This window comes from Oncorhynchus masou, chromosome 32 (assembly GCF_036934945.1).
Source record: "Oncorhynchus masou masou isolate Uvic2021 chromosome 32, UVic_Omas_1.1, whole genome shotgun sequence".
In the NCBI taxonomy this organism is placed as follows: domain Eukaryota; kingdom Metazoa; phylum Chordata; class Actinopteri; order Salmoniformes; family Salmonidae; genus Oncorhynchus; species Oncorhynchus masou.
In genome coordinates, this window is record NC_088243.1 from 6,922,010 (window position 1) to 6,945,056 (window position 23,047).

General features: G+C 43.9%; 2 protein-coding genes across 3 annotated transcripts; both read right to left on the reverse strand.

Moving 5' to 3' along the window:
* Positions 1-1,273: 1,273 nt before the first annotated feature.
* LOC135525509 (phospholipase A and acyltransferase 1-like) lies at positions 1,274-9,428 on the reverse strand. The gene is made up of 5 exons (XM_064953181.1): positions 9,238-9,428; positions 7,196-7,325; positions 1,960-2,048; positions 1,698-1,862; positions 1,274-1,573 (listed from the first exon to the last, which is right to left on the reverse strand). The coding sequence occupies exons 1-5, from the start codon at positions 9,244-9,246 to the stop codon at positions 1,508-1,510; spliced, it is 459 nt and encodes a 152-aa protein (XP_064809253.1). The 5' UTR covers positions 9,247-9,428; the 3' UTR covers positions 1,274-1,507.
* Positions 9,429-9,519: 91 nt separating this feature from the next.
* Positions 9,520-21,940, reverse strand: LOC135525508 (zinc finger protein 513-like). 2 transcript variants are annotated; one of them, XM_064953180.1, is made up of 5 exons: positions 21,891-21,940; positions 21,379-21,537; positions 16,455-16,565; positions 15,725-16,375; positions 9,520-10,881 (listed from the first exon to the last, which is right to left on the reverse strand). In XM_064953180.1, exons 2-5 carry the CDS (start codon positions 21,416-21,418, stop codon positions 10,019-10,021), a joined length of 1,665 nt encoding a protein of 554 aa, XP_064809252.1. In that variant the 5' UTR covers positions 21,419-21,537; positions 21,891-21,940; the 3' UTR covers positions 9,520-10,018. The 2 variants fall into 2 exon arrangements, with proteins under 2 accessions (XP_064809252.1, XP_064809251.1); XM_064953179.1 differs by having other exon boundaries at positions 16,455-16,568.
* Between the last annotated feature and the right edge of the window lie 1,107 nt (positions 21,941-23,047).

The following is a 23,047-nucleotide window of genomic DNA, read 5'->3' on the forward strand; positions in this document are numbered from 1 at the left end:
CGTTACGACGGAAGCCTGGAGGCTCTTCTAGGTCGTGAAGATATTTCAAATGTCTCGGGATCAACCAGCTCTGTCTCACAGTAGTACCGAGTTTAACAGTGCTGCACCCAGTTTGGGTAAGAACATCAGAACAAATTGTGCTATACAGGTACCCTACAGATGAATGATTTGTTTTGTTAAATAGCAACTTTTCTAGTGCCACACTTCTCTTTCAATAGATGAAGTGGATGATATTGTGCCAAGGAATTGATCATTTGCCAAATCCGTCAGGTAATTAAATGTCTGCGTAGTTTACAGTTCATGGTTCTTATTATTATTATTTAGTCTTTCTCTGAACTGAAGGCCATTAGCCCAATATTAGGCAATCTCTAGACATTTAATATATCTTCACGACCTAGAAGAGCCTCCAGGCTTCCGTCGTAACGGTCAATTAGGGGGAAACAAAAACAATTACAGGGGCAGTTTGGTAAACACTCATCCCGTCTGAATCGTCCACTGGAAGAAAACAGACAAGCTGTGGTAATAATGACACACCTGACTTTCTATAGTAACACTAGTCAAGTACGAATAGGGTTAAAGAAGGATGTTTAAGCCTTGAGACAATTGAGACATGGATTGTGTATGTGTGTCATTCAGATGGTGAATGGACAAGACATGAGATTCAAGTGCCTTTTAAACTGGGTATGGTAGTAGGTTCCAGGCGCAACGGTTTGTGTCAAGAACTGCGAGAGTGGTGGAGAGGGTGGAGGAGAGGGTGGAGGAAGAGGAGAGGGTGGAGGAAGAGGAGAGAGTGGAGGAAGAGGAGAGTGTGTGTTATCATCAAACAGCTTCCCTCTGTAATGCTGTGCACACATTCACACTATAGGAGAAAGCGCTTCGGAGATTAAATTACTTTTCAAAGTAAATGCTTTCCTTCAATGTACTGCGCTTTTTCATTCCCCAGAACACAAGCACAAAGAGCAGATTCCTATTTTCTCCATCGATTCATGTCCCATATCACCTTAACAACAATATGAGATCGAATTCAGGGCTCTACTCAATCCGCATCGTGGAAGTACAGCGTGATTGAAACGTGAAGGCAATGTTCCCGCGGTAGTGGAGACTGCATTCACTGTAAACGCTGCATATGTCAGCACATTCACAAATGACCTTTATATTTCTGTAACGCTTTGGCAGTACAGGTTGAATGGTGCCCACGTCCCTTACACTGAAGTAAAACCCTCAACCCCCCCCTTCTCTCTCGCTCTCTCTGAGACACACAGAATAATGGGGAAGTGTTTTACTGTATTTTATTGATGTGTGTGTGTATATGTGTTCAATGTAACCCTGAATGTAAAAACTCAGAAATATAATTGACCCTATATCATCATCATCCTACACTGATGAGTTACATTTAAAATATGTACTGTTATGATTCTCCTTGTTGTACCTCGTTAGTAGATATCTAGAGGGAATTAAACTGTAGACCGTGTTCCAATCTAGAACACAGCCACGGTCGTCGTCATGGTTACAACTTCTTCTTCTCAAACGGCTTCTTCCAGGTGGGCAGGATCTGGGCGTAGACCTTTTCAATCTGTAACCAATGACAACAGATCTTCTCATTCTACAACCAATCACATCAGACATTGTTGCACATCATATCCCCCTTCCCCCTCAAAAGACACACACACACACGCAGTCACCATCCCTACCCTTACCTGGGTGGACTTCTTGAGTCCGTATCTGAAGAGCGTGGCCTGGTGTTCTGAGTTATGAAACAGGATGTCGAAGGTGACGTCTCTACCTATCATGTCGTCTATAGCAGGTTTCACCAGAGAGTAGAAGTCCCTGGGAGGATGGACCTCATCCAGCAAGTTCCTCACCTGCATACATTCACACAGAGGAGCTATAACCTCACCTACATACACAGTAAATATTATATTATAAATACTATAGTTTGCATCTGAGTGAGTGTGTTACCTTGTATTTCCTTCCCACTAGCTCCACTGGGTCCAGTTTGACCTCTGACTTCAGGGCTCGACCAAATAACAGCAGCTTCGTCTCCGAGTCTACACACGTTTTACGATACTTGTGATTACTTAAAAATATATATATATTTAACCTTTATTTAGCTAGGCAAGTCAGTTAAGAACAAATTATTATTTACAATGACAGGCTAGGAACAGTGGGTTAACTGCCTTGGTCAGCGGCAGAACAACAGGTATTTACCTTGTCGGCTTGGGGATTCGATGGAGCAACCTTTCGGTTACTGGCCAAATGCTCCAACCACTAGGCTACCTGCCGCCCAGGTAGCCTAATGCTTGGACTTGAAGTCCTCACAAGAATAGTTAACCAAATAAAATTCAGAGAAGTGAGGACATTTTGACGGTTCTCACTTGTAAAAAGACCAATTTTCGGCTTCGGGGTTATGGTATCAATGATTTAGATGCACTATTGTAAAGTGGCTGTTCCACTGGATGTCAGAAGGTGAATTCACCAATTTGTAAGTCGCTCTGGATAAGAGCGTCTGCTAAATGACTTAAATGTAAATGTATCAAATGTTGGTCCCCAAAAAGTCCTCACAAGTATAGTAACACAAAAACGAAAACAAATGCAAATTGTTGTGGACATGGAAACAGGTTGTCTGAATTCAATGAAGTTTTGCGTCTACTTTCCCCTAACCTAAACACTGCCCGCAGATTCACCACTGTAGTTGTCTTTCAGATTAGACGATGTTTATGAATTCGTGGGCATTGTAGCATATTTAGGGTCCTCATTTATAAACCGTTACTTGACGTGAGAATGTGCTTGCCACCCCACAAACCTGCGATACATGCGTACGCACATCTGGTAGCAGTTGAAATATTCTATCGCGTTGCTGGAAAGTAAGTATGTCGTGCAAATTATGTAAAGTTTACGTTTTTTTATGCTATGTCTGAATAGCTTACTGTACGTTGAAATGTCTCAAGGTGAACATTTTATTTATGATACATAGTTCTTTAACACATTTTCTGGCCATGACGGTTCATATTCCAGAATAGGCTTTAGCCCAAAACAAATTCAGACGGGTCACCCATGACACAAGTCAGTATTCCATCCATGTGTGAGGATGTCGGGAGATGACGTGGACACCGGCCACTCGGGGACGCTGTTACTTCACGTAGGTTTCAACGTTGTGGACGGCGATAAACATCTGCCTCTGAATCTAAAGGTTGCGTGTTTGAATCCAGTGATAGAAAGTTGTTTCGACCTTTGCCTTAATGCCTTAACCATTCAGAGTTAATGCCCAACCTTAAGAATTCGGAGTAAATGTCTTAACTTAAATATAAAAAATGTGATATTTGGAACAACTTCTACATTTGGCATTTGAGAAACATGAATGAAAGTCTAATTCTGACAGAGTTTGAAGAACAAATGACCATATTACATCTCTCATTTAATTGAGCCTATCCGTATTTTGCTCTATACATCTGAAAGGGAACGCGGGTTATAGGGTAATACTCAGTCGAATTTAAAACATGGACAGTTGATATTTTGCTTTGAAGTGTGTAGGCTATTGCTAAAAGTTCAGTCTACTGAGTAGACAGTAGGCTTCTAGACAATGTTTCAGAATTTGCGGGCAGCGTAGCACATTTAGGTTTGGGAAAAAGTAAATGCAAAAAATGATTGAAATCAAATGATCAGTTTACAGGTACACAATACATTATTATTATTTTTTACTGCAAATAATGCAAATGTATTTGTAAAAAATGTAAACATTCTGACAGACATTTAATCAAGATTGCCATTGCTCCTTATTAACTTGTCTAACTCCAATACTTTTAGTAACTTCCCTGGTCTAATTCCAATACTTCCACAGAATACAGCAGATAAGGGTGTAAAATTGTCACCACAAAGGGCATTTTTTCAGGCAGAGTTTTAATACTCGTTCACACGTGCAGTTTCAAGACAGGTCAGATTTATATTGGGAAAAATGTGCATGTATTGCGTGCGACAAGTTTAAAAAATCTTTTGTACAAATTGTTTTCAGAAATGGCGCATGCAGATATTTAGTGTAAAATGTACACAGCGGTTATAAATGAGGCCCCTGTTCTTCAGGGGGCCCCCTAATGATTTTGTTAGTCACTCTCACTCAGATATCATATTAACAAAAATGGCGCCTGGAGAGGAAGGCAGATGTATCTCATGATAAGCTGTAGACCACACTATCTACCTAGAGAGTTTTCATCTGTATTTTTCGTAGCTGTTTACATACCACCACAGTCAGAGTCTGGCACTAAGACAGCATTGAATGAGCTGTATTCTGTCATAAGCAAACAAGAAAACACTCACCCAGAGGCGGCACTCCTAGTGGCCGGGGACTTTAATGCAGGGAAACTAAAATCAGTTTCACATCATTTCTATCAGCATGTTAAATGTGCAACCAGAGGAATTATTTTAGACCACCTTTACTCCACACGCAGACGTGTACGAAGCTCTCCCTCACCCTCCATTTGTGGAATCTGACCATAACTCTATCCTCCTGATTCCTACTTACAAGCAAAAGCAGGAAGCACCAGTGACTAGATCAATAAAAAAAGTGGTCAGATGAAGCAGAGCCTAAGCTACAAGACTGTTTTGCAGCACAGACTGGAATATGTTCCGGGATTCCTCCGATGGCATTGAGGAGTACACCACATCTGTCATTGGCTTCATCAAGTGCATCGATGATGTCATCCCCACAGTGACTGTACGTACATACCCCAACCAGAAGCCATGGATAACAGGCAACATCCGCACTGAGCTAAAGGCTAGAGCTGTCGGTTTCAAGGAGCGGGACGCTAACCTGGAAACTTATAAGAAATCCTGCTATGCCCTCCGATGAACCATCAAACAGGCAAAGTGTCAATACAGGACTAAGATCAAATCGTACTACACCGACTCCGACGCTCGTCGGATGTGGCAAGGCTTGCAAACCATTACAGAATACAAAGGGAAGCACAGCCGAGAGCTGCCCAGTGGCACAAGCCTACCAGACGAGCTAAACTACTTCTATGCTCGCTTCGAGGCAACACTGAAACATGCACGAGAGCACCAGCTGTTCCTGAAAACTGTGTGATCACGCTCTCCGCAGCCGATGTGATTAAGACATTTAAACAGGTCAACATTCACAAGGCCGCAGGGCCAGACGGATTACCAGGACGTGTACTCCGAGCATGCACTGTTCAACTGGCAAGTGTCTTCACCAACATTTTCAACCTGTCCCTGACCGAGTCTGTAATACCAACATGCTTTAAGCATGCCCAAGAACACTAAGGTAACCTGCCTAAATGACTACCGACCCGTAGCACTCACGTTTGAAAGGCTGGTCATAGCTCACATCAACACCATTATACCAGAAACCCTAGACCCACTCCAATTTGCATACCGTCCCAACGGATCATGCAATCTCTTGCACTCCACACTGCCCTTTCCCACCTGGACAAAAGGAACACCTATGTGAGAATGCTATTCATTGACTACAGCTGAGCATTCAACACTAGTGTGCCCTCAAAGCTCATCAATAAGCTAAGCACTCTGAGACTAAACACCTCCCTGGACTTCCTGACGGCCTGCCCCCAGATGGTAAGGGTAGGTAACAACACATCCGCCACGCTGATCTTCAACACAGGGGCCCCTCAGGGGTGTGTGTTCAGGCCTCTCCTGTACACCCTTTTCACTCATGACTGCACGGCCAGGCGCGACTCCAGCACCATCATTAAGTTTGCCGATGACACAACAGTGATCGGCGTAATCACCGACAATGATGAGACAGCCTATAGGGAGGAAGCCAGAGACCTGGCCGTGTGCTGCCAGGGCAACAACCTCTACCTCAACGTGATCAAGACAAAGGAGATGATTGTGGACTACAGGAAAAAGAGGACCAAGCACAACCCCATTCTCATCGACAGGGCTGCAGTGGAGCAGGTTGAGAGCTTCAAGTTCCTTGCTGTCCACATCACCAACAAACTAACATGGTCCAAGCATACCAAGACAGTCGTGAAGAGGGATCGACAAAACCTATTCCCCCTCAGGTCACTGAAAAGATTTGGCATGGGTCCTCAGATCCTCAAAAGATTCTACAGCTGCAGCATCCTGACTGGTTGCATCACTGCCTGGTATGGCAACAGCTCGGTCTCCGACCACAAGGCACTACAGAGGGTAGTGCAAACAGCCCAAGACATCACTGGAGCCAAGCTTCCTGCCATCCAGGAACTCTATAACAGGCGGTGTCAGAGGAAGGCCCTAGAAATTGTCAAAGACTCCAGCCACCCTAGTCATAGACTGTTCTCTCTGCTACCGCACGGCAAGCGGTACCGGAGCGCCAAGTCTAGGTCCGAGAGGCTTCTAAACAGCTTCTACCCCCAAGCCATAAGGCTCATGATCATCTAATCAAAAGGCTACCCAGACTATTTGTATTGTCCCCCCCCCTTTTACACCACTGCTACTCTCTGTTATCATCTATGCATAGTCACTTTAATAATTCTACCTACATGTAAATAACCGGTGCCCCCACACATTGACTCTGCACTGGTACCACCCTGTATATAGTCTCCCTATTGATATTTTACTGCTGCTTTTTAATGACTTGTTACTTTTATTTCTTATTCTCATCCATATATAGAGATTTTTTAACTGCATTGCTGTTTAAGGGTTTGTAAGTTTCACTGTAAGGTTCACTGTAAGGTTCACTGTACCTGTTCTATTCAGTGCATGTGACTAATACATTTTGATTTGAACATGGGAGTCATTGCAACATTTGTAGAATTGCACGAAAATAGCTTTAAACCTGCACAACTTTTCCCCAAGCAATGTCAAAATGTGTAGAATTGCACGAAAATAGCTTTAAACATGCACAACTTTTCCCCAACCAATGTCAAAATGTGTAGAATTGCAGAAAATTAGCTGTAAAACGTCAACAACAAAACAAGTTCTGTAAAGCAAACTGTTTTGTTTACCTTTGTTAACAAAATATATAACAGATCCCTCTGTATGTATTTAATAATTTTTGATCCCGGTGACGAGTTGATGTGTCGTGGCTAATCTGTGTTTGTAGATCAGTGAATGAAGCTACAACAACCAAAGAGATAACGGCTGGGAGGGGCTCACTAAAACTAAAACCCTGGTTACTCAAACCCTCAAACCCTGTGTGTGTGTGTGTGTGTGTGTGTGTGTGTGTGTGTGTGTGGACACAGACCTCTGCATGTAAGATGTGCTACGTAGGGCACTCCATCCCTCTCTCCGTAATAAATTCCAAAATGGGAGAAGTATTTATTCAGAGGAAACTCCAGGATGTCTCCTGGGAACGGCTTCGGATGGGAACTCCCCTACAAGGCAGAGAGAGACTGGAACTGAGACATGATTACACACACACACACACACACACACACACACACACACACACACACACACACACACACACACACACACACACACACACACACACACACACACACACACTTCCCTAAACTCAGAACCAAAACCCCACTACAGTTCCTGTGTTGATATAAAGTGCTAGTTGCTACAGATTGGTTCTATAATGACTTTAGAGGAAAGACCAGTCTAAAATATATTAGTCATGATAACAAACACTACAATAGTGTCTCATCACATAACAATCCCAGCTCAATAACCAATAATGTAGCTGCAAGCAGCAATGAACGGGGTTCACAGGATGACAGAAAGGACACGAGAGCAGTTGGATAACAAAGCAAGGACTGTCCTGTAGTAACTATCTTCCTTTATGTGCAATCAGTGAAAGCATGATCATGTTTATCTCTCAGTAACACAAGGACGAAGTTTGGTCTTTGGATACAGCAGGTAATCATTCTTAGGGCTCCATTTTAACAAACCTAACACAATGGTAAATCGTACCGCTGGAGCTAGGGCTATAGGTCCGGGTGTGTGTTCGAAATATTGTTTTGCTATTTTCACTGTGGGCATTATCAGCGCAATAGCTGGAGATGTCACGAAAGGGCTGTGTTTTGATAAATATATTATAGGTGTGACGAGGGCTTGGCCACTTTGGTGTAGCGTGGCCCACTTTGAATGCAACAACAATCATTCTCAAATCGAGTCAATCTGATTCCCGGTTCATGAGAAAACTATATCTAAAAAAGTGTTTTTAGCATTACCATATTGGCAAAAGTACATCTATGGTTCATAATGAGAAAATTATTGCAGATGAGCATTAAAAGTTGCATATGCTAATAATGAGTTGCTAATAGTTTCCTTTTGAATACCATATTCAGTGAGGTTCTGCTAAGGGACGTCCATGATGGCGATGACATGTTTCAAGTTCATAGGCCAGTGGTTTAAATGGACTTGTAAAATCTCATTTGTGATTTGTCAATAACTCTGCCATCTTGAGACCAATGAGTCATTTGGTTCATGAGAACATTTCCAGTATTTCTGTCTGCATAATAACGTATTTGCTAGCATCTACTGGTATAGTGTGCCCATCTTTGAATGCATCAACGTTTTTTTCTCAAACTCTTTAGGGACTATTGTGATGAGTCGAAAGACCAAATTTGCTGTGAATCTGACTTTAAGTCCATGAGAATAATTTGGGGAATTATTTTAAGCATTAGCTTAACATAATCAACAAGTGAATTGTTAACAGCTATTCCTTTTAAGATATCAATGCCAAACTTGGGAGTGGATTTACAAATAACTCAAGACATCTCTTAACCAATCCCTCAGCCTTGCTCAAACTAAGTTAAGATGTACAATTGGCCTACATATTTAATTTGATATTTTTGGGGGTTTATGGTTCATGACATTTTTTGTTTTTGTTTTTAGAGGTTTTCCAATATGTACAATATAAAGGAAAAATCTATCCTGACGGACATTATGAGTCATTGAGGCAAATTTGTTCAGCCTGAGGAAAGACACCTGAATATGTTTCAGCGCCACCTACAGGCCAACCAGTGCCATTATTTTAGACCAGGTTGCTCATGGCTTCCAGTTTCTGCGTGCCAAATTAGAAAATAAAGTTACCAATCTATGCTTGAGTTATTTGACCATGTCAAGGAAGAAAAAAAATTATCAAAGAATAACAATAGATTTGCTGTGAAACCCCGAATAATGTCTAATCATATATGATTAAGTATAAAAGTACCAGTGACTAATGACAAGATACTATAACAATGTGATTAAGTATAATCCTACCAGGTAGTAATGACAAGATACTATAACAATGACAAGATAATATAGCAATATGATTAAGTATAATCCTACCAGCCCCATGGGTGTTGGTGTTTCTCTTCTGTGTGCTTTGAAACTCCAGTCACAGACACACACTTTAGAGAGACACTGACAAATGCATAGATGATCTGAGAGAGTCTCTACTATCTTAACAATATCTCAGTCATGTTTTGCATAAGGGACCGTGATAATATGACCCTCTTCAGTCAGGAAACACCTGTTGACACAACACCCTCAAATATTGAGAAAGATATCAGATGGATTACAAGCATTACGCCGAAACCACTCCCATTACAAGCATAAACTCTCAAAGGGTTCACAGTTGACCGTCTTTATTTCGGGATCGGAGAGCTGTATAAGGCAACGTGTGCAGACAGACCTTTACAGTGGTCCTGTCCATTCTCTGAGTAGCCTTGCACTCAGCTGTGAAACATTGTTGAAATAATGATTAAGAAAATAACTCATATATAAATCATTACATTTGTACTTTCACAATTCGGGTTCATTGCAGTTTATAATAAAACAAATATTAGTCACACAAAACCTGATTGTGAAATGGGCTGCAATCCAATCAAAACAATTTTTAAACATTGAATCCACTGAACGTTACCATTCAAAAACAAGATCAATCTCTAATGGCACGCCCACATGCCCTTTAATGCCCAAGGTAAAGGTCAGTGCAGCATTCACATGCAGTACGGCGGCCCATGTAGCTCCGCCTCTAGAGGCACCTGAGATAAGCCCCACCCTTCTGAGGCCTGAGCACAGAGGAAGGGGGTCACTAGTGTAATAAACACACACCCCCTCCCCCCGACTACACCTCTCCCTTGCTATGGTTCCCCGTCTCTTGAACCCAGTGTTGGCCTGTGGTATGTGGTGGTGTGTGTTTCTCCGTTTTCTCCTGTGTGTTCCAGCCCTCGCTGTCTGCTGCTGTAGTGTCCTGGTGTGTGTGTTTGTCCCAGCTGTGTGTGTTGTGTCCGTGTTTCCGCTGATGGCGTTTGTAGTTGTCCCAGTGTCCCGTAGTGTAGTCACACTCAGCACAGCCATAGGGCTTCTCCCCCGTGTGTCTCAACATGTGTCTCTTCAGGTTCATACTCTGGTTACAGCTGTAGCCACACACAGAGCAGTGGAACGGCTTGGCTCCAGAGTGAATCCTCTCATGGCGCCTCAGGTTGGCCAGGTTCCCGCAGGCGTACGAGCACTGGGGACAGCGGTAGGGCTTCTCCCCCGTGTGGACCCGGAGGTGGCGTTTCAGGTTGTCCAGGTGGGCCGAGGCGTAAGGGCACTGGGGACAGCGGTGGGGCTTCTCCCCGCTGTGGGTGTGGGCGTGTCGGGCCAGGTGGTTGGGGTAGAGGGAGAGGAAGGGGCAGAGAGGGCAGTGGTACAGCTTGCTGGCCCCTGACTGGAGTGTGTCAGTGGGGCTGGGGGACCCTGGTTTCTTGGAGATGAGAGACTCAGAACATTTATTACACACCTGCCCTCCACAATCCCCCTCAGTCTCTCCTCCTTCTCCCTCCAGGGTGAGGCCACAGGAGCGACAGCAGAGGGGGAAGAGGAGGTCAGGGAGGGGAGCGGAGTGGGGGAGACGGGGGGAGGAGGGAGAGGCTACCCCCTCTTGGTTCTGGAGGAAATCAGAGTCCTCCATCATACACACTGTCAGGTCTGACACCATGGCATCTGAAGGAGAGAACAGTACACACACACACATTAACACACAACTGGGGGTGTGACAGACCTTCAGTAGGGGGACCAAGGAAATGGCCTCTATGACAGCATTTTAGGCAGTTAAATGTAACAAAAAACATTATTTATAAAAAGCAATATATTAATATGGTTTTTGAACACTATAATTTGTTTACAAGCATGATGGCTGTACACAGCTTGCTGGCCATTAGCCAATCTGTGTTTCTCAACGAGTTAAAACAAAAATCACATGATTGCATCCAATCAGTATTTAAAACCCTCACAACAGGTATATTCCCACCTTCTACATGGTTACAAACACAGCATCAGGGTGTAAACTTGAGGCACGACATAAGAATCCTGTCACAACAGACAACGCCAAGAACATTTTTGGAATGGCGTTTCAAAACCGAATCGTAACTCCAAAACTGCAACACATACGGACCGTGGGTTTGGTGAACCGGAGAGACACCCGTCAACAGCGGGAAATGTTGGTGCGTAGCCGGAGTCAATGCACTCCGAAGCGTATGCCAACGTCGTCATGACAATCCATAATAAACAGTTGTATTTGTTTGATATGTAGTCCCTGGGAGTTGTTGTGAGTTCCCTTTGACTCACCTTAAATGTACCTGTGCTAAACTGTTGTTGCTTTGCTAGCCCTCTTCATCGACAAGAGTAACGTTATTCTCTCTTGACATCGGACTCCTCTACTCTTCCAGCCGTAGCCTGCCTAGACTATATGCCTATGATGAAAGTTAAACACAGCTAAACTGCAATTGTTTTCAAATATCTAGCCTATTTGATTGATAAACCGTAACTTTACAGGTCAACTACATTTAGTCTACTTGGTATAGGGAAGATCATAAAAATGTATTTTCTAAATCAAACCACACAAATTATCCACTTATTTTTAAAGCAGGAGTCAAATTCATTCCCACGGAGGGCCGGGTGTATGTGGGGTTTCGCTCCTCCCTTGACCTTGATTGATACATGGAGGACACTAATTAGTGAGTCTTCGCCTGATTGTCTTGGTCTTAATTGAGAGGGAGAACAAACAAAAAAACATCTGCAAACACTCGGCCCTCCGTGGAATGAGTTTGATACCCGATTTAAAAGCAGTGATCCGCGCAGACGTGTAAAATATAGACTTGCTTATGACTCCATAGACGCTTAAGGCCCGTCTGTTCTCTCATTTGCATTCTATTTCCAGCGTGAGCATGTTCGTTCAAGTGCTTAAAAAATATATATATATTTAATTTGAATTAGGCGTTGCAGCCCGACACACAACCCAGAGATCTTAAGTTCAATAACCAGCCAACCAAACAGAGCTTCTTCCTCTTTTCTATCAGCTTCAGGAAGTCAACCAACACTTCTCCTTTCACTCTGAGCTGTGTGCTACAGGACATCATGTTCTCAGTAAAACTATCCTCTAACATATAACTCCCAGTTTGAGTGAGGATCATTGGTGCTGGTTGGGTAAATATGTTGAACAGGTGTGTGTAATGCATATATATATATGGTGTATATATATATTGTGCAAATCAAAAGTTGACACCTACTCATTCAAGGGTTTTTCTTTATTTTTTACATTGCAGAATAATAGTGAAGTTGTCAAAACTATGAAATAACACATATGGAATCATGTCGTAACCAAAAAAAGTGTTAAACAAATCAAAATATATTATTTGAGATTCTTCAACGAGCCACCCTTTGCCCTGAAGACTGCTTTGCACACTCTTGGAATTATCTTAACCAGCTTCATTAGGTAGTCACCTGGAATACATTTCAATTAACAAGTGTGCCTTGTTAAAAGTTAATTGGGGGAATTTATTTCCTTCTTAATGTGTTTGAGCCAATCATTTGTGTTGTGACAAGGTAGGGGTGGTATACAGAAGATGGCCCTATTTGGTAAAAGACCAAGTCCATATTATGGCAAGAACAGCTCAATTAAGCAAAGGGAAATGACAGTCCATTATTACGTAAAGACATGAAGGTCAGTCAATTCGGAAAATGTCAAAAACTTTTAGAGTTTCTTCAAGTGCAGTCGCAAAAACCATCAAGCGCTATGATGAGATTGGCTCTCAGGAGGACCTCCACAGGAAAGGAAGACCCAGAGTTACCTCTGCTGCAGATGATAAGTTCATTAGAGTTACCAGCCTCAGAAATTTCAGCCCAAATAAATGATTCACAGAGTAACAGACACATCTCAACATCAACTGTTCAGAGAAGACTGCGTGAATCAGGCCTTCATGGTGGAATTTCTGCAAAGAAACCACTACTAAAGGACACAGAGAAGAAGAAGACTTGCTTGGGTCAAGAAACACGAGCAATGGACATTAGACTGGTGAAAATCTGTTCTTTGGTCTGATGAGTCCAAATTTGAGATTTTTGGTTCCAACCGCCATGTCTTTGTGAGACGCGGTGTGGGTGAACGGATGATCTCCGCATGTGTAGTTCCCACCGTGAAGCATGGAGGAAGAGGTGTGATGGTGCTTTGCTGGTGACACTGTTGGTAATTTATTTAGAATTTAAGGCACACTTTAACCAACATGGCTACCACAGTATTCTGCAGCGATACGCCATCCCATCTGTTTTGCGCTTAGTGGGACTATCATTTATTTTTCCACAGGACAATGACCCAACACACCTCCAGGCTGTGGAAGGGCTATTTGACCAAGAAGGAGAGCGATAAGAGTGGTACATCAGATGACCTGACCTCCACAATCACCCAACTTCAACCCGATTGAGATGGTTTGGGATGAGTTGGACCTCAGAGTGAAGGAAAAGCAGCCAACAAGTGCTCAGGATATGTGGGAACTCCTTCAAGACTGTTGGAAAAGCATTCCCGGTGAAGCTGGTTGAGAGAATGCCAAGAGTGTGCAAAGCTGTCATCAAGGCAAAGGGTGGCTGGCTTTGAAGAATCTAAAATATATTAGGATGTGTTTAACACTTCTTTGTTTACTACATAATTCCATGTGTTATTTCATACTTTTGATGTCTTCACTATTATTCTAATAGTGAAAATAAAGAAAAACCCTTGAATGAGTAGGTGTGTCCAAATGTTTGACTTGTTGTAAAGGTGACATGTACATATATAGATAGCGCTAGAGATATATATATATATGCATGCACTACAAACTGAAGAAAAATATAAACACAACATGTAAAGTGTTGGTCCCATGTTTCATGATCTGAAATAAAAGATCACAGACATTTTCCATATGCACAAAAAGGCTTATTTCTCAACAACGTAGTACAACGTATGTGTTTATATCGTCTGAGACCAGCCACCCGGACAGCTGATGAAACTGAGGAGTATTTCTGTCTGGAATTAAGCCACTTTGTTGGGAGAAAAAAATTGTGATTGGCTGAGCCGGGCTCCCCTGTGGCCTCCCAGGCCAACCCAAGGCAGCTCCCCTGCCCAATCAGGTGAAATCCATAGACTAGGACACCTCTTCAAATGAGTCTATTCAGCGATTTCAGCCACACTCGATACTGACAGGTGTATAAAATCAAACACACAGCCATGCAATCTCCATTGTCAGTAGAATGGCCTTACTGAAGAGCTCAGTAACTTTAAAATGTGGCACCGTCATAGGATGCCACCTTTCCAACCAGTCAGTTCCTCAAATTTCTGCCCTGCTAGTGCTGCCCCGGTCAACTGTAAGTGCTGTTACATATTAACGCTACAGTATACAATGACATTCTAGACTAATCTGTGCTTCCAACTTTGTGGCAAAAGCTTGGGGAAAGCCTCATGTTTCAACAAGACAATGCACCTGTACACAAAGTAAGTTCCATACAGAAATGGTTTGTCGATATCAGTGTGGAAGAACTTAACTGATCTGCAGAGCCCTGACCTCAACCGCATCGAACACCTTTGGGATGAATTGGATCACTGACTGCGAGCCAGGCCTAATCGTGCCAACCTCACTAATGATCTTGTGGCTGAATGGAAGCAAGACCCTGCAGCAACGTTCTGAGAAGAGTGGAGGCTGTTATAGCAGCAATGTTCCAACATCTAGTGGAAAGCCTTCCCAGAAGAGTGGAGGCTGTTATAGCAGCAATGTTCCAACATCTAGTGGAAAGCCTTCCCAGAAGAGTGGAGGCTGTTATAGCAGCAATGTTCCAACATCTAGTGGAAAACCTTCCCAGAAGAGTGGAGGCTGTTATAGCAGCAACGTTCCAACATCTAGTGGAAAACCTTCCCAGAAGAGTGGAGGCTGTTATAGCAGCAACGTTCCAACATCTAGTGGAAAACCTTCCCAGAAGAGTGGAGGCTGTTATAGCAGCAATGTTCCAACATCTAGTGGAAAGCCTTCCCAGAAGAGTGGAGGCTGTTATAGCAGCAACGTTCCAACATCTAGTGGAAAACCTTCCCAGAAGAGTGGAGGCTGTTATAGCAGCAACGATCCAACATCTAGTGGAAAACCTTCCCAGAAGAGTGGAGGCTGTTATAGCAGCAATGTTCCAACATCTAGTGGAAAGCATTCCCAGAAGAGTGGAGGCTGTTATAGCAGCAATGTTCCAACATCAAGTGGAAAGCCTTCCCAGAAGAGTGGAGGCTGTTATAGCAGCAACGTTCCAACATTTAGTGGAAAGCCTTCCCAGAAGAGTGGAGGCTGTTATAGCAGCAAAGGGGGGACCAACTCCATATTATTGCCTAGGATTTTAGAATGAGCAAGTGTCCACATACTTTTGGTCAAAGCAACTTACAGTCGTGCGTGTATACATTTCACATATGGGTGGACCTGGGAATCGAACCCACAACCCTGGTGCTGCAAGTGCCTTGCTCTACCAACTGAGTCATACGGGACCCGTGTGTGTTTGTACATGCCTGATTGTGTGCTCTTAACTTCAGCGTTTCCTCGGTGTGTGTGTTTTCGTCTGCTGCGTCTCTTCAGTGTGTGCGCGCGTTGTGCCCGTGGTTCCTGGCTGTGCGAGCGCTGGTGCCTCCGCAGGTTCCCCAGGGAACTACAGGCATAGTTGCAGGCGTTGCAGAGGTAGGGCTTCTCCCCGGTGTGTGTGCGCGTGTGTCTCTGCAGGTTGACCCTCTGTGTAGAAGCGTAGGGGCAGTGGGGACAGCGGTAGGGCTTCTCTCCATCATGGGTTCTCATGTGGCGTTTGAGATGGTTGGAGTAGCGAGAGGAGAAACTACACAGAGAGCATGTGTACACCTTCATACAGGCTTCTTCATCACCCGCCTTACTTCTCTTCCTCTTCCTGTCTTGCACCGCATGGGATTGGACGGCTGGGGTTGACTCCTCCCCTTGTGAGGTGTCCTCCAAGGCTGTGTGAGATTCTGATTGGACGTCCTCCTCACAGGTCGTGCAGTAGAGTCCCACCCCCAAGTGTAGTCCCGCTCCTAGGTCAAGGTCGGCCCCAATCAGTTGACCACACCCCTTACAGGAGAGGAATGCTGGGAAGGTGGAGTCATCGGGAGCTGGAAGGCTGGAGCTTTCATCACTCAGAGAGAACACCGTCATAGCTGGGAGAGGAGATACAACAGCATTTAGTCAAGGACTCGGAAATCCATGTGTGTGTGTGTGTGTGTGTGTGTCTCTAACCTGTGTCTCTGTCCAGCCCCATGATCTCCGTGTCTCCAAACTCACAGAGCTCTCCACTAAGCAGGAAGTCACTGTCCAGAACCAGGCATCCTGGATTACAATCCACACCGTCTACTATATCACACACACACAAACACAGCATCATTACACTACACACCGTCTACTACAACACACAGCATCCTTACACTCCACACCCATCATCATCACACTACAATGTCTACTATAATACACATCATCGTCATCACACTACACTGTCTACTATAATACACATCATCATCATTACACTTAGTGGTGCAACGGATCACAAAACTCACGATTCGGATCACAATTTTGAGTCGCGGATCGGATCATTTTCGGATCAGCAAAATAAAAAAAGGGAGACAAATAATTTTGCTTTCCATTTATTACTTAAAGAACAATTAAAGCAAGGAACTTTTCAATGTTGAAATAAAATCTTAAAACAAAAAAAATTCAATTAGTGAATAAAAAAAAAAAAGTGTTTTGTGTCTACGTCATTAAACAAAACAAGTCATGTAAAGAAAGCAAAGCAGAACTGAGCTTGAAACTTCAAATTCTTGTAAAAAAAAAAAAAAAAAAAGATGAGGTTGTCTACATTGTCTGGGGAAAGGGTAGACCTCTTGGAAGTCCCCTGCCGTGGAGAACACCCTCTCGCTAGGAACTGAAGTGCCAGTCACAGCCAGGTAGCACCTTGTCGTCATGGTAATGTGAGGGTATTTACACTCCGTGCTTTTCCACCATGTTTGTGGATCACCATCCAGTGGAACGCCGCTCGCTGTCTTGTAGGATGTCACCTCCTCTTTGATGGTGTTGGCAAACGTCTTGTCTGTGTCCTTGCTCGCAAAGGTCTCCCCGAAAAACTCCTTCATGGCTGAATTATTTTGTGGAGGAGATGCCTCGGAGTCTGCTCCTGTTGCTCTGTGGCTTGACCCTGCAGAAAAAAATGACTTGATCTATTAAACTAACTAATTATTTATTATACTATAAATGTGGCAATAACATTTGATAAGCCATTATTAATCCAAATCCAAAAAGTATTATTCTAATAGCAATAGACTAAGATTAGACTGCAGTATATTTATTATGTAAGTCATTCACTCTTATTTTAAAAATGTTTACCTCTTCAGTGGCCACAATCTCAGTGGTGAGATCACTGTATGCCCTCCGGGTGTAAGGCAGGCTCTAGGTGAGACAGGGACTTGAACCTTGGATCCAGTGCAGGTAGTCCTGTACATTAGGGGGGTATCTGGGGTTCAGTTCCTCTCTCATGGCAGCCGTGACATCTCTAATGATGGTGCTGTCCTCCTCACTTGGGGCCATGGATTGCAGAAACCTTGTTTTCAGAGGTAGGATCATGGACACAAACGGTGCAGTTTCAGTGCTCAGTAGGTTTGTAACTGTTTTGAGGGGTTTGAACACCTGGAGGACCTCCTCTGCCACTTTCACGTCATCTTCAGACAAGGTGACGATGTCTTTATATTTTTCCAGGGTCTTGTCTGTCAGTGCAGAGTATACAGCTGTCTGCTGCTCAAGATAGAGCTCCAACATGTCATTAGTGGAGTTCCATGTTGTTGTGACACAGTGTATGAGCTTGTGGGTCGGTAGCTGGAACATTTCCTGCTTGGTCTTAAGCACATGAGCGGCTGTTGTTCTTCGATGGAAAAAGGAAACCACCTTCATGACCCTCACAACGAGGCGGTCCATCTGGTTACCTGAGATTCCCCTTTGGGATCCTAAATTGATTACATGTGCAAAAGCAAGCTATCTGTGGCCCCAGTCCAGCCTCTATCACTGCATTTACTTGGTTCTTGGTATTATCTGTGGTGATTTTCTATTGGGCTTCTCTAGCTTCCACTCTGCTACTGCTCCAAGCAGTACCTGCGCCAGAGTTGTGCCCATGTGACTCTCATAGAGGGGGCGTGTCTGTAGCACCGGACTTCACATCTCTCACTATGTGGTGTAGTGATCAGTCACAGTCAAGTCGCTTTCTGTTACCCTGGAGGTCCACTCCTCTGTGGTGTAGTGATCAGTCACGTCGCTTTCTGTTACCCTGGAGGTCCACTCCTCTGTGGTGTAGTGATCAGTCACGTAGCTTTCTGTTACCCTGGAGGTCCACTCCTCTGTGGTGTAGTGAACAGTCACGTAGCTTTCTGTTACCCTGGAGGTCCACTCCTCTGTGGTGTAGTGAACAGTCACGTAGCTTTCTGTTACCCTGGAGGTCCACTCCTCTGTGGTTTAGTGAACAGTCACAGTCACGTAGCTTTCTGTTACCCTGGAGGTCCACTCCTCTGTGGTGTAGTGATCAGTCACGTAGCTTTCTGTTACCCTGGAGGTCCACTCCTCTGTGGTGTAGTGATCAGTCACGTAGCTTTCTGTTACCCTGGAGGTCCACTCCGCTGTGGTGTAGTGATCAGTCACGTAGCTTTCTGTTACCCTGGAGGTCCACTCCTCTGTGGTGTAGTGATCAGTCACGTAGCTTTCTGTTACCCTGGAGGTCCACTCCTCTGTGGTGTAGTGATCAGTCACATAGCTTTCTGTTACCCTGGAGGTCCACTCCTCTGTGGTGTAGTGAACAGTCACGTAGCTTTCTGTTACCCTGGAGGTCCACTCCTCTGTGGTGTAGTGATCAGTCACGTAGCTTTCTGTTACCCTGGAGGTCCACTCCTCTGTGGTGTAGTGATCAGTCACAGTCACGTAGCTTTCTGTTACCCTGGAGGTCCACTCCTCTGTGGTGTAGTGATCAGTCACGTAGCTTTCTGTTACCCTGGAGGTCCACTCCTCTGTGGTGTAGTGATCAGTCACATATCTTTCTGTTACCCTGGAGGTCCACTCTTCTGTGGTGTAGTGATCAGTCACAGTCAAGTCGCTTTCTGTTACCCTGGAGGTCCACTCCTCTGTGGTGTAGTGATCAGTCACATAGCTTTCTGTTACCCTGGAGGTCCACTCCTCTGTGGTGTAGTGATCAGTCACATAGCTTTCTGTTACCCTGGAGGTCCACCCGTCTGAGGTGAGGGCAACAGAGGATGCCTTGGATAATTCGTTGACAATTTGGATATTTTTCCTGTTCATAAAGACCTGGCACGGTCTTCATACTGAAGTGGATGCGCCAGGGGATTTCGTAGCACGACTCAAGCACTTTCACCATATTTTTAAACCCTTTGTTTTCCACCACAGAGTATGGCCTCATGTCTGCAGCGTTAAAACATCCCAATAGATTTGGTGATGGCTTTAGCCCAGTCTGATTCTGCAGCAAAGGGCTGCTTAAATGCCGCGGTGAGAAGTTGTTGTCTCTTGGCTGAGTTGGCTCCCGCCACCGACACACCAGGGTGATGGCGCTTTAAAATGTGTGGCCATGTTCCATGTATTTCCATGATCATACGGCTTTCTAGTGGCACCGACATGCCGTAAATGGTGTTGTCCACCACCCTTCTTCCATCATCATATTTGACAGGGAAACCAAAATGCTCCCATACATGAGCAGGGTAGCCTAGTGGTTAGAGCGTTGGACTAGTAACCGGAAGGTTGCGAGTTCAAACCCCCGAGCTGACAAGGTACAAATCTGTCGTTCTGCCCCTGAACAGGCAGTTAACCCATTGTTCCCAGGCCGTCATTGAAAATAAGAATCTGTTCTTAACTGACTTGCCTGGTTAAATAAAGGTAATAATAATAATTAAATGAAGAGGGAGGCTTTTCCAGGTCTTCAGCTCCTCCCACTAGCCATGTCTGTCACTGCTATTTTTCTTCTTTGCAACGTGAGCCTCCAGGATTGATTAGTTGGGATTCAACATGCCCCGTTCACGTGAACAGTACAAACAACTGTTTTAAAAAAATACATCAAATCAACCTTCAGGCTTCAGAGTAAAATAGAGCACACGTTTGTATCGTCTTTATCATATCACTGCAACTCTGCAATTATGACTTTAAAAAGTAACAGCGCCAGTGAAACTATAATGGTTAAACTTTGCAATTGGTCAGCGGTTCACATGCGTGCCGAACCGTGGGGGGTGATCCATATGGATCACGGAACAACTACAGTCCGTAACACCACTAGTTACACTACACTGTCCACTGCAATACACACACACACAGGAGAGGACAGAGGGGGAGGAGAAAGAGATGGAGAGAGAGAGGTAGGGAAGGACAGCAGGAGAGTGAAGAGGGAGACAGAGGAGGGAGGAAAGGAGGCGGGGGAGGGATTGGGAGTGGAGGGGGAGGGATTGGGAGTGGAGGGGGAGGGATTGGGAGTGGAGGGAGAGAGTGACAGAGAGGGAAAGGAGGTCAGGTAGGGGTGAGCCTGTAGAGGAAGTGGAGACAAGAAGTATTTGAGAAGGAAGAGAGGAAGTCCAGGATGAGATGAAACACAGAAAAACAGGATGAGAAACACACATCCGTGAGAGGAAAGAGGATGACGACACCGGGTGACCCAACATATAAATCACACACACGCATGACACACACGCATGACACACGAGCATGACACACACGCATGACACACACGCATGACACACACACATGACACACACACATGACACACACAGGAGAGCAACAAAAAAATAAGTCTGCTCAGTTGTGTAAACTGGTTTTAGCAACTGTGTACACCTCAACTCGCTCACTAAATGACCTAATCCTGTATCAAAGTTAGATATAAATATAATGTTACTATCCAAACCCAAGACTTCAAATAGTACGAAAGACAGATTTGATTTATTAAGGTTACAGTTGATCTAGTTACCATCCATGAGCCAGGGATCAGTCCTGTAGTATGTACACATAGCAACATATCTCTGGCATTGAAAGATGTAACCAAGACTCAAAGGACATCCAGCTAGTTAGCTTTGGGATAACTCCTTCACTCCCCAGTCGATAGTATGACTAGTAGCTAGCTAGGCTACTACACTTGACTTACATTTCACGGGCTGTGGGTTCGACTGTTTTCTCCTCGGCATTCTTCCTCTTCTTTGTCTGCCTCGCTGTCCTGTCCGTCAGCCAGTCGCTGTTCCCGCTGTGGTCTGGTCTGGTGTCTCAGTCAGCACGTCAATCCCCTTACTCTGTCATCTTCCTCTTCCTCCAACGGACAAAAGCAGAAGTATCAGTGCCATCGATCAAACACACGAGTTAGCTAGCTAAATATGTGCGGGGAACTGGCTGGCTTAGTTTGCCATTCTAAATCGTTAGTCAAACCGAGAACATCATCAGCTAGGTAACTCTATTAAAACACATTGAGCTATAGGAGAGACATTGGGCAGATGGAAGCTAATCCTCTAACGTTACCTAGCTAGCTAACGTTACATATAGCTCAACTATCTAGCGTTCAGTATTTAGGAGAAAACAAATAGTAAATTACGTCAATACGTTTGATGAAATGCAAAGGCTACATAAGTATCAACTTAAGTTGTCGTTTAGAAAAACAACTACAACCTCTTACTAACTTCCTCGAAGGTCCATTGTGTACATACAGCAATTTCCTGGAGCGTGACGTCAGAGTCATTCTAAACTACTTCCGGATCTTGGGGCTTGTAGTTTTTAAAATGTAGTCAGCTAACTTTGTACTGTTGCAATTATCACATCCACACACTACAGGGGCCAACAAACGTTGACTTTTTTTAAAAGAAAAAATAAAATGTATTTTTTTTCATTAGCCTCTTTGTAATACTAATTTAAAGTTTAAGCTAATTGTGCGCACAAATAAGTCCTAATACAGTATATATCCTATCCTCTGCCGGTTACAGAGATCATTCAGTGGCATCATTTGTAAAAAATAAAAAATAAAAAAATACATATCTGTATTTACCTGATACTATGTTTGACCACAAGGGGCATCACTGGTCAGGAGTATTTTTGTTGTTGCTCCTGATAGATGAGAGCAACTAGGACTGGAAATTCGGATATTCGTAATATAATGTTATAGGTTACTGATAGAGGAGCAGCATGGAAACCGTTTTTAAGAATCACAGGAGATGAAGTTGTTTTCCTTTGACTGCCTATGCAACATATGCGCTGCTCCTCCTAATCCAATTACGCGTTTATACAAAGCCAATCAAATAATTTTTGTCACATATGCCAAATTACAACAGGTATTACCGTGAAATGCTTACTGACAAGCCCTTAACCAACAATGCAGTTCAAGAAATAGAGTTAAGAAAATATTTACTAAATAAACTAAAGTAAAAAATGTAATTAAAAGTAACACAATAAAATTACATAACAATAACGAGGCTGAATACGTGGAGGTACCGGTACCGAGTCAATGTGTGGGGTACTGGTTAGTCGAGGTAAATTGTACATGTCAGTAGGCATAAAGTGACTATGCATAGATAATAAACAGCGAGTTGTAGCAGTGTTAAAAACAATGTAATAGTCCGCTGGCCATTTGATTAGATGGTCAGTGGTCTTATGGATTGGGGGTAGATCCTCAATAGATGTGAAACTTTCGACCAGCTCCATTACAGCCCTCGTTGATGTTAAAGGGGGCCGAACAGGCCCTTCTTTTCCTGTAGTCCACGATCATCTCCTTTGTCTTGCTCACATTGAGGGAGAGGTTGTTGCCCTGGCACCACACTGCTAGTTCTCTGACC

Coding starts and splice junctions, on each gene's coding strand:
- LOC135525508 (XM_064953179.1), bottom strand. CDS start 21,418: ATGCCGAGGAGAAAACAGTCGAACCCACAGCCCGTGAAAT. Junction 16,376..16,454: donor GGGGCTGGACAGAGACACAG/GTTAGAGACACA, acceptor CTCCTCTCCCAG/CTATGACGGTGTTCTCTCTG. Junction 10,882..15,724: donor AGTTAAGAGCACACAATCAG/GCATGTACAAAC, acceptor TCTCTCCTTCAG/ATGCCATGGTGTCAGACCTG.
- LOC135525509 (XM_064953181.1), bottom strand. Junction 2,049..7,195: donor AGCACATCTTACATGCAGAG/GTCTGTGTCCAC, acceptor AAACGTGTGTAG/ACTCGGAGACGAAGCTGCTG. Junction 1,574..1,697: donor GACTCAAGAAGTCCACCCAG/GTAAGGGTAGGG, acceptor CATTGGTTACAG/ATTGAAAAGGTCTACGCCCA.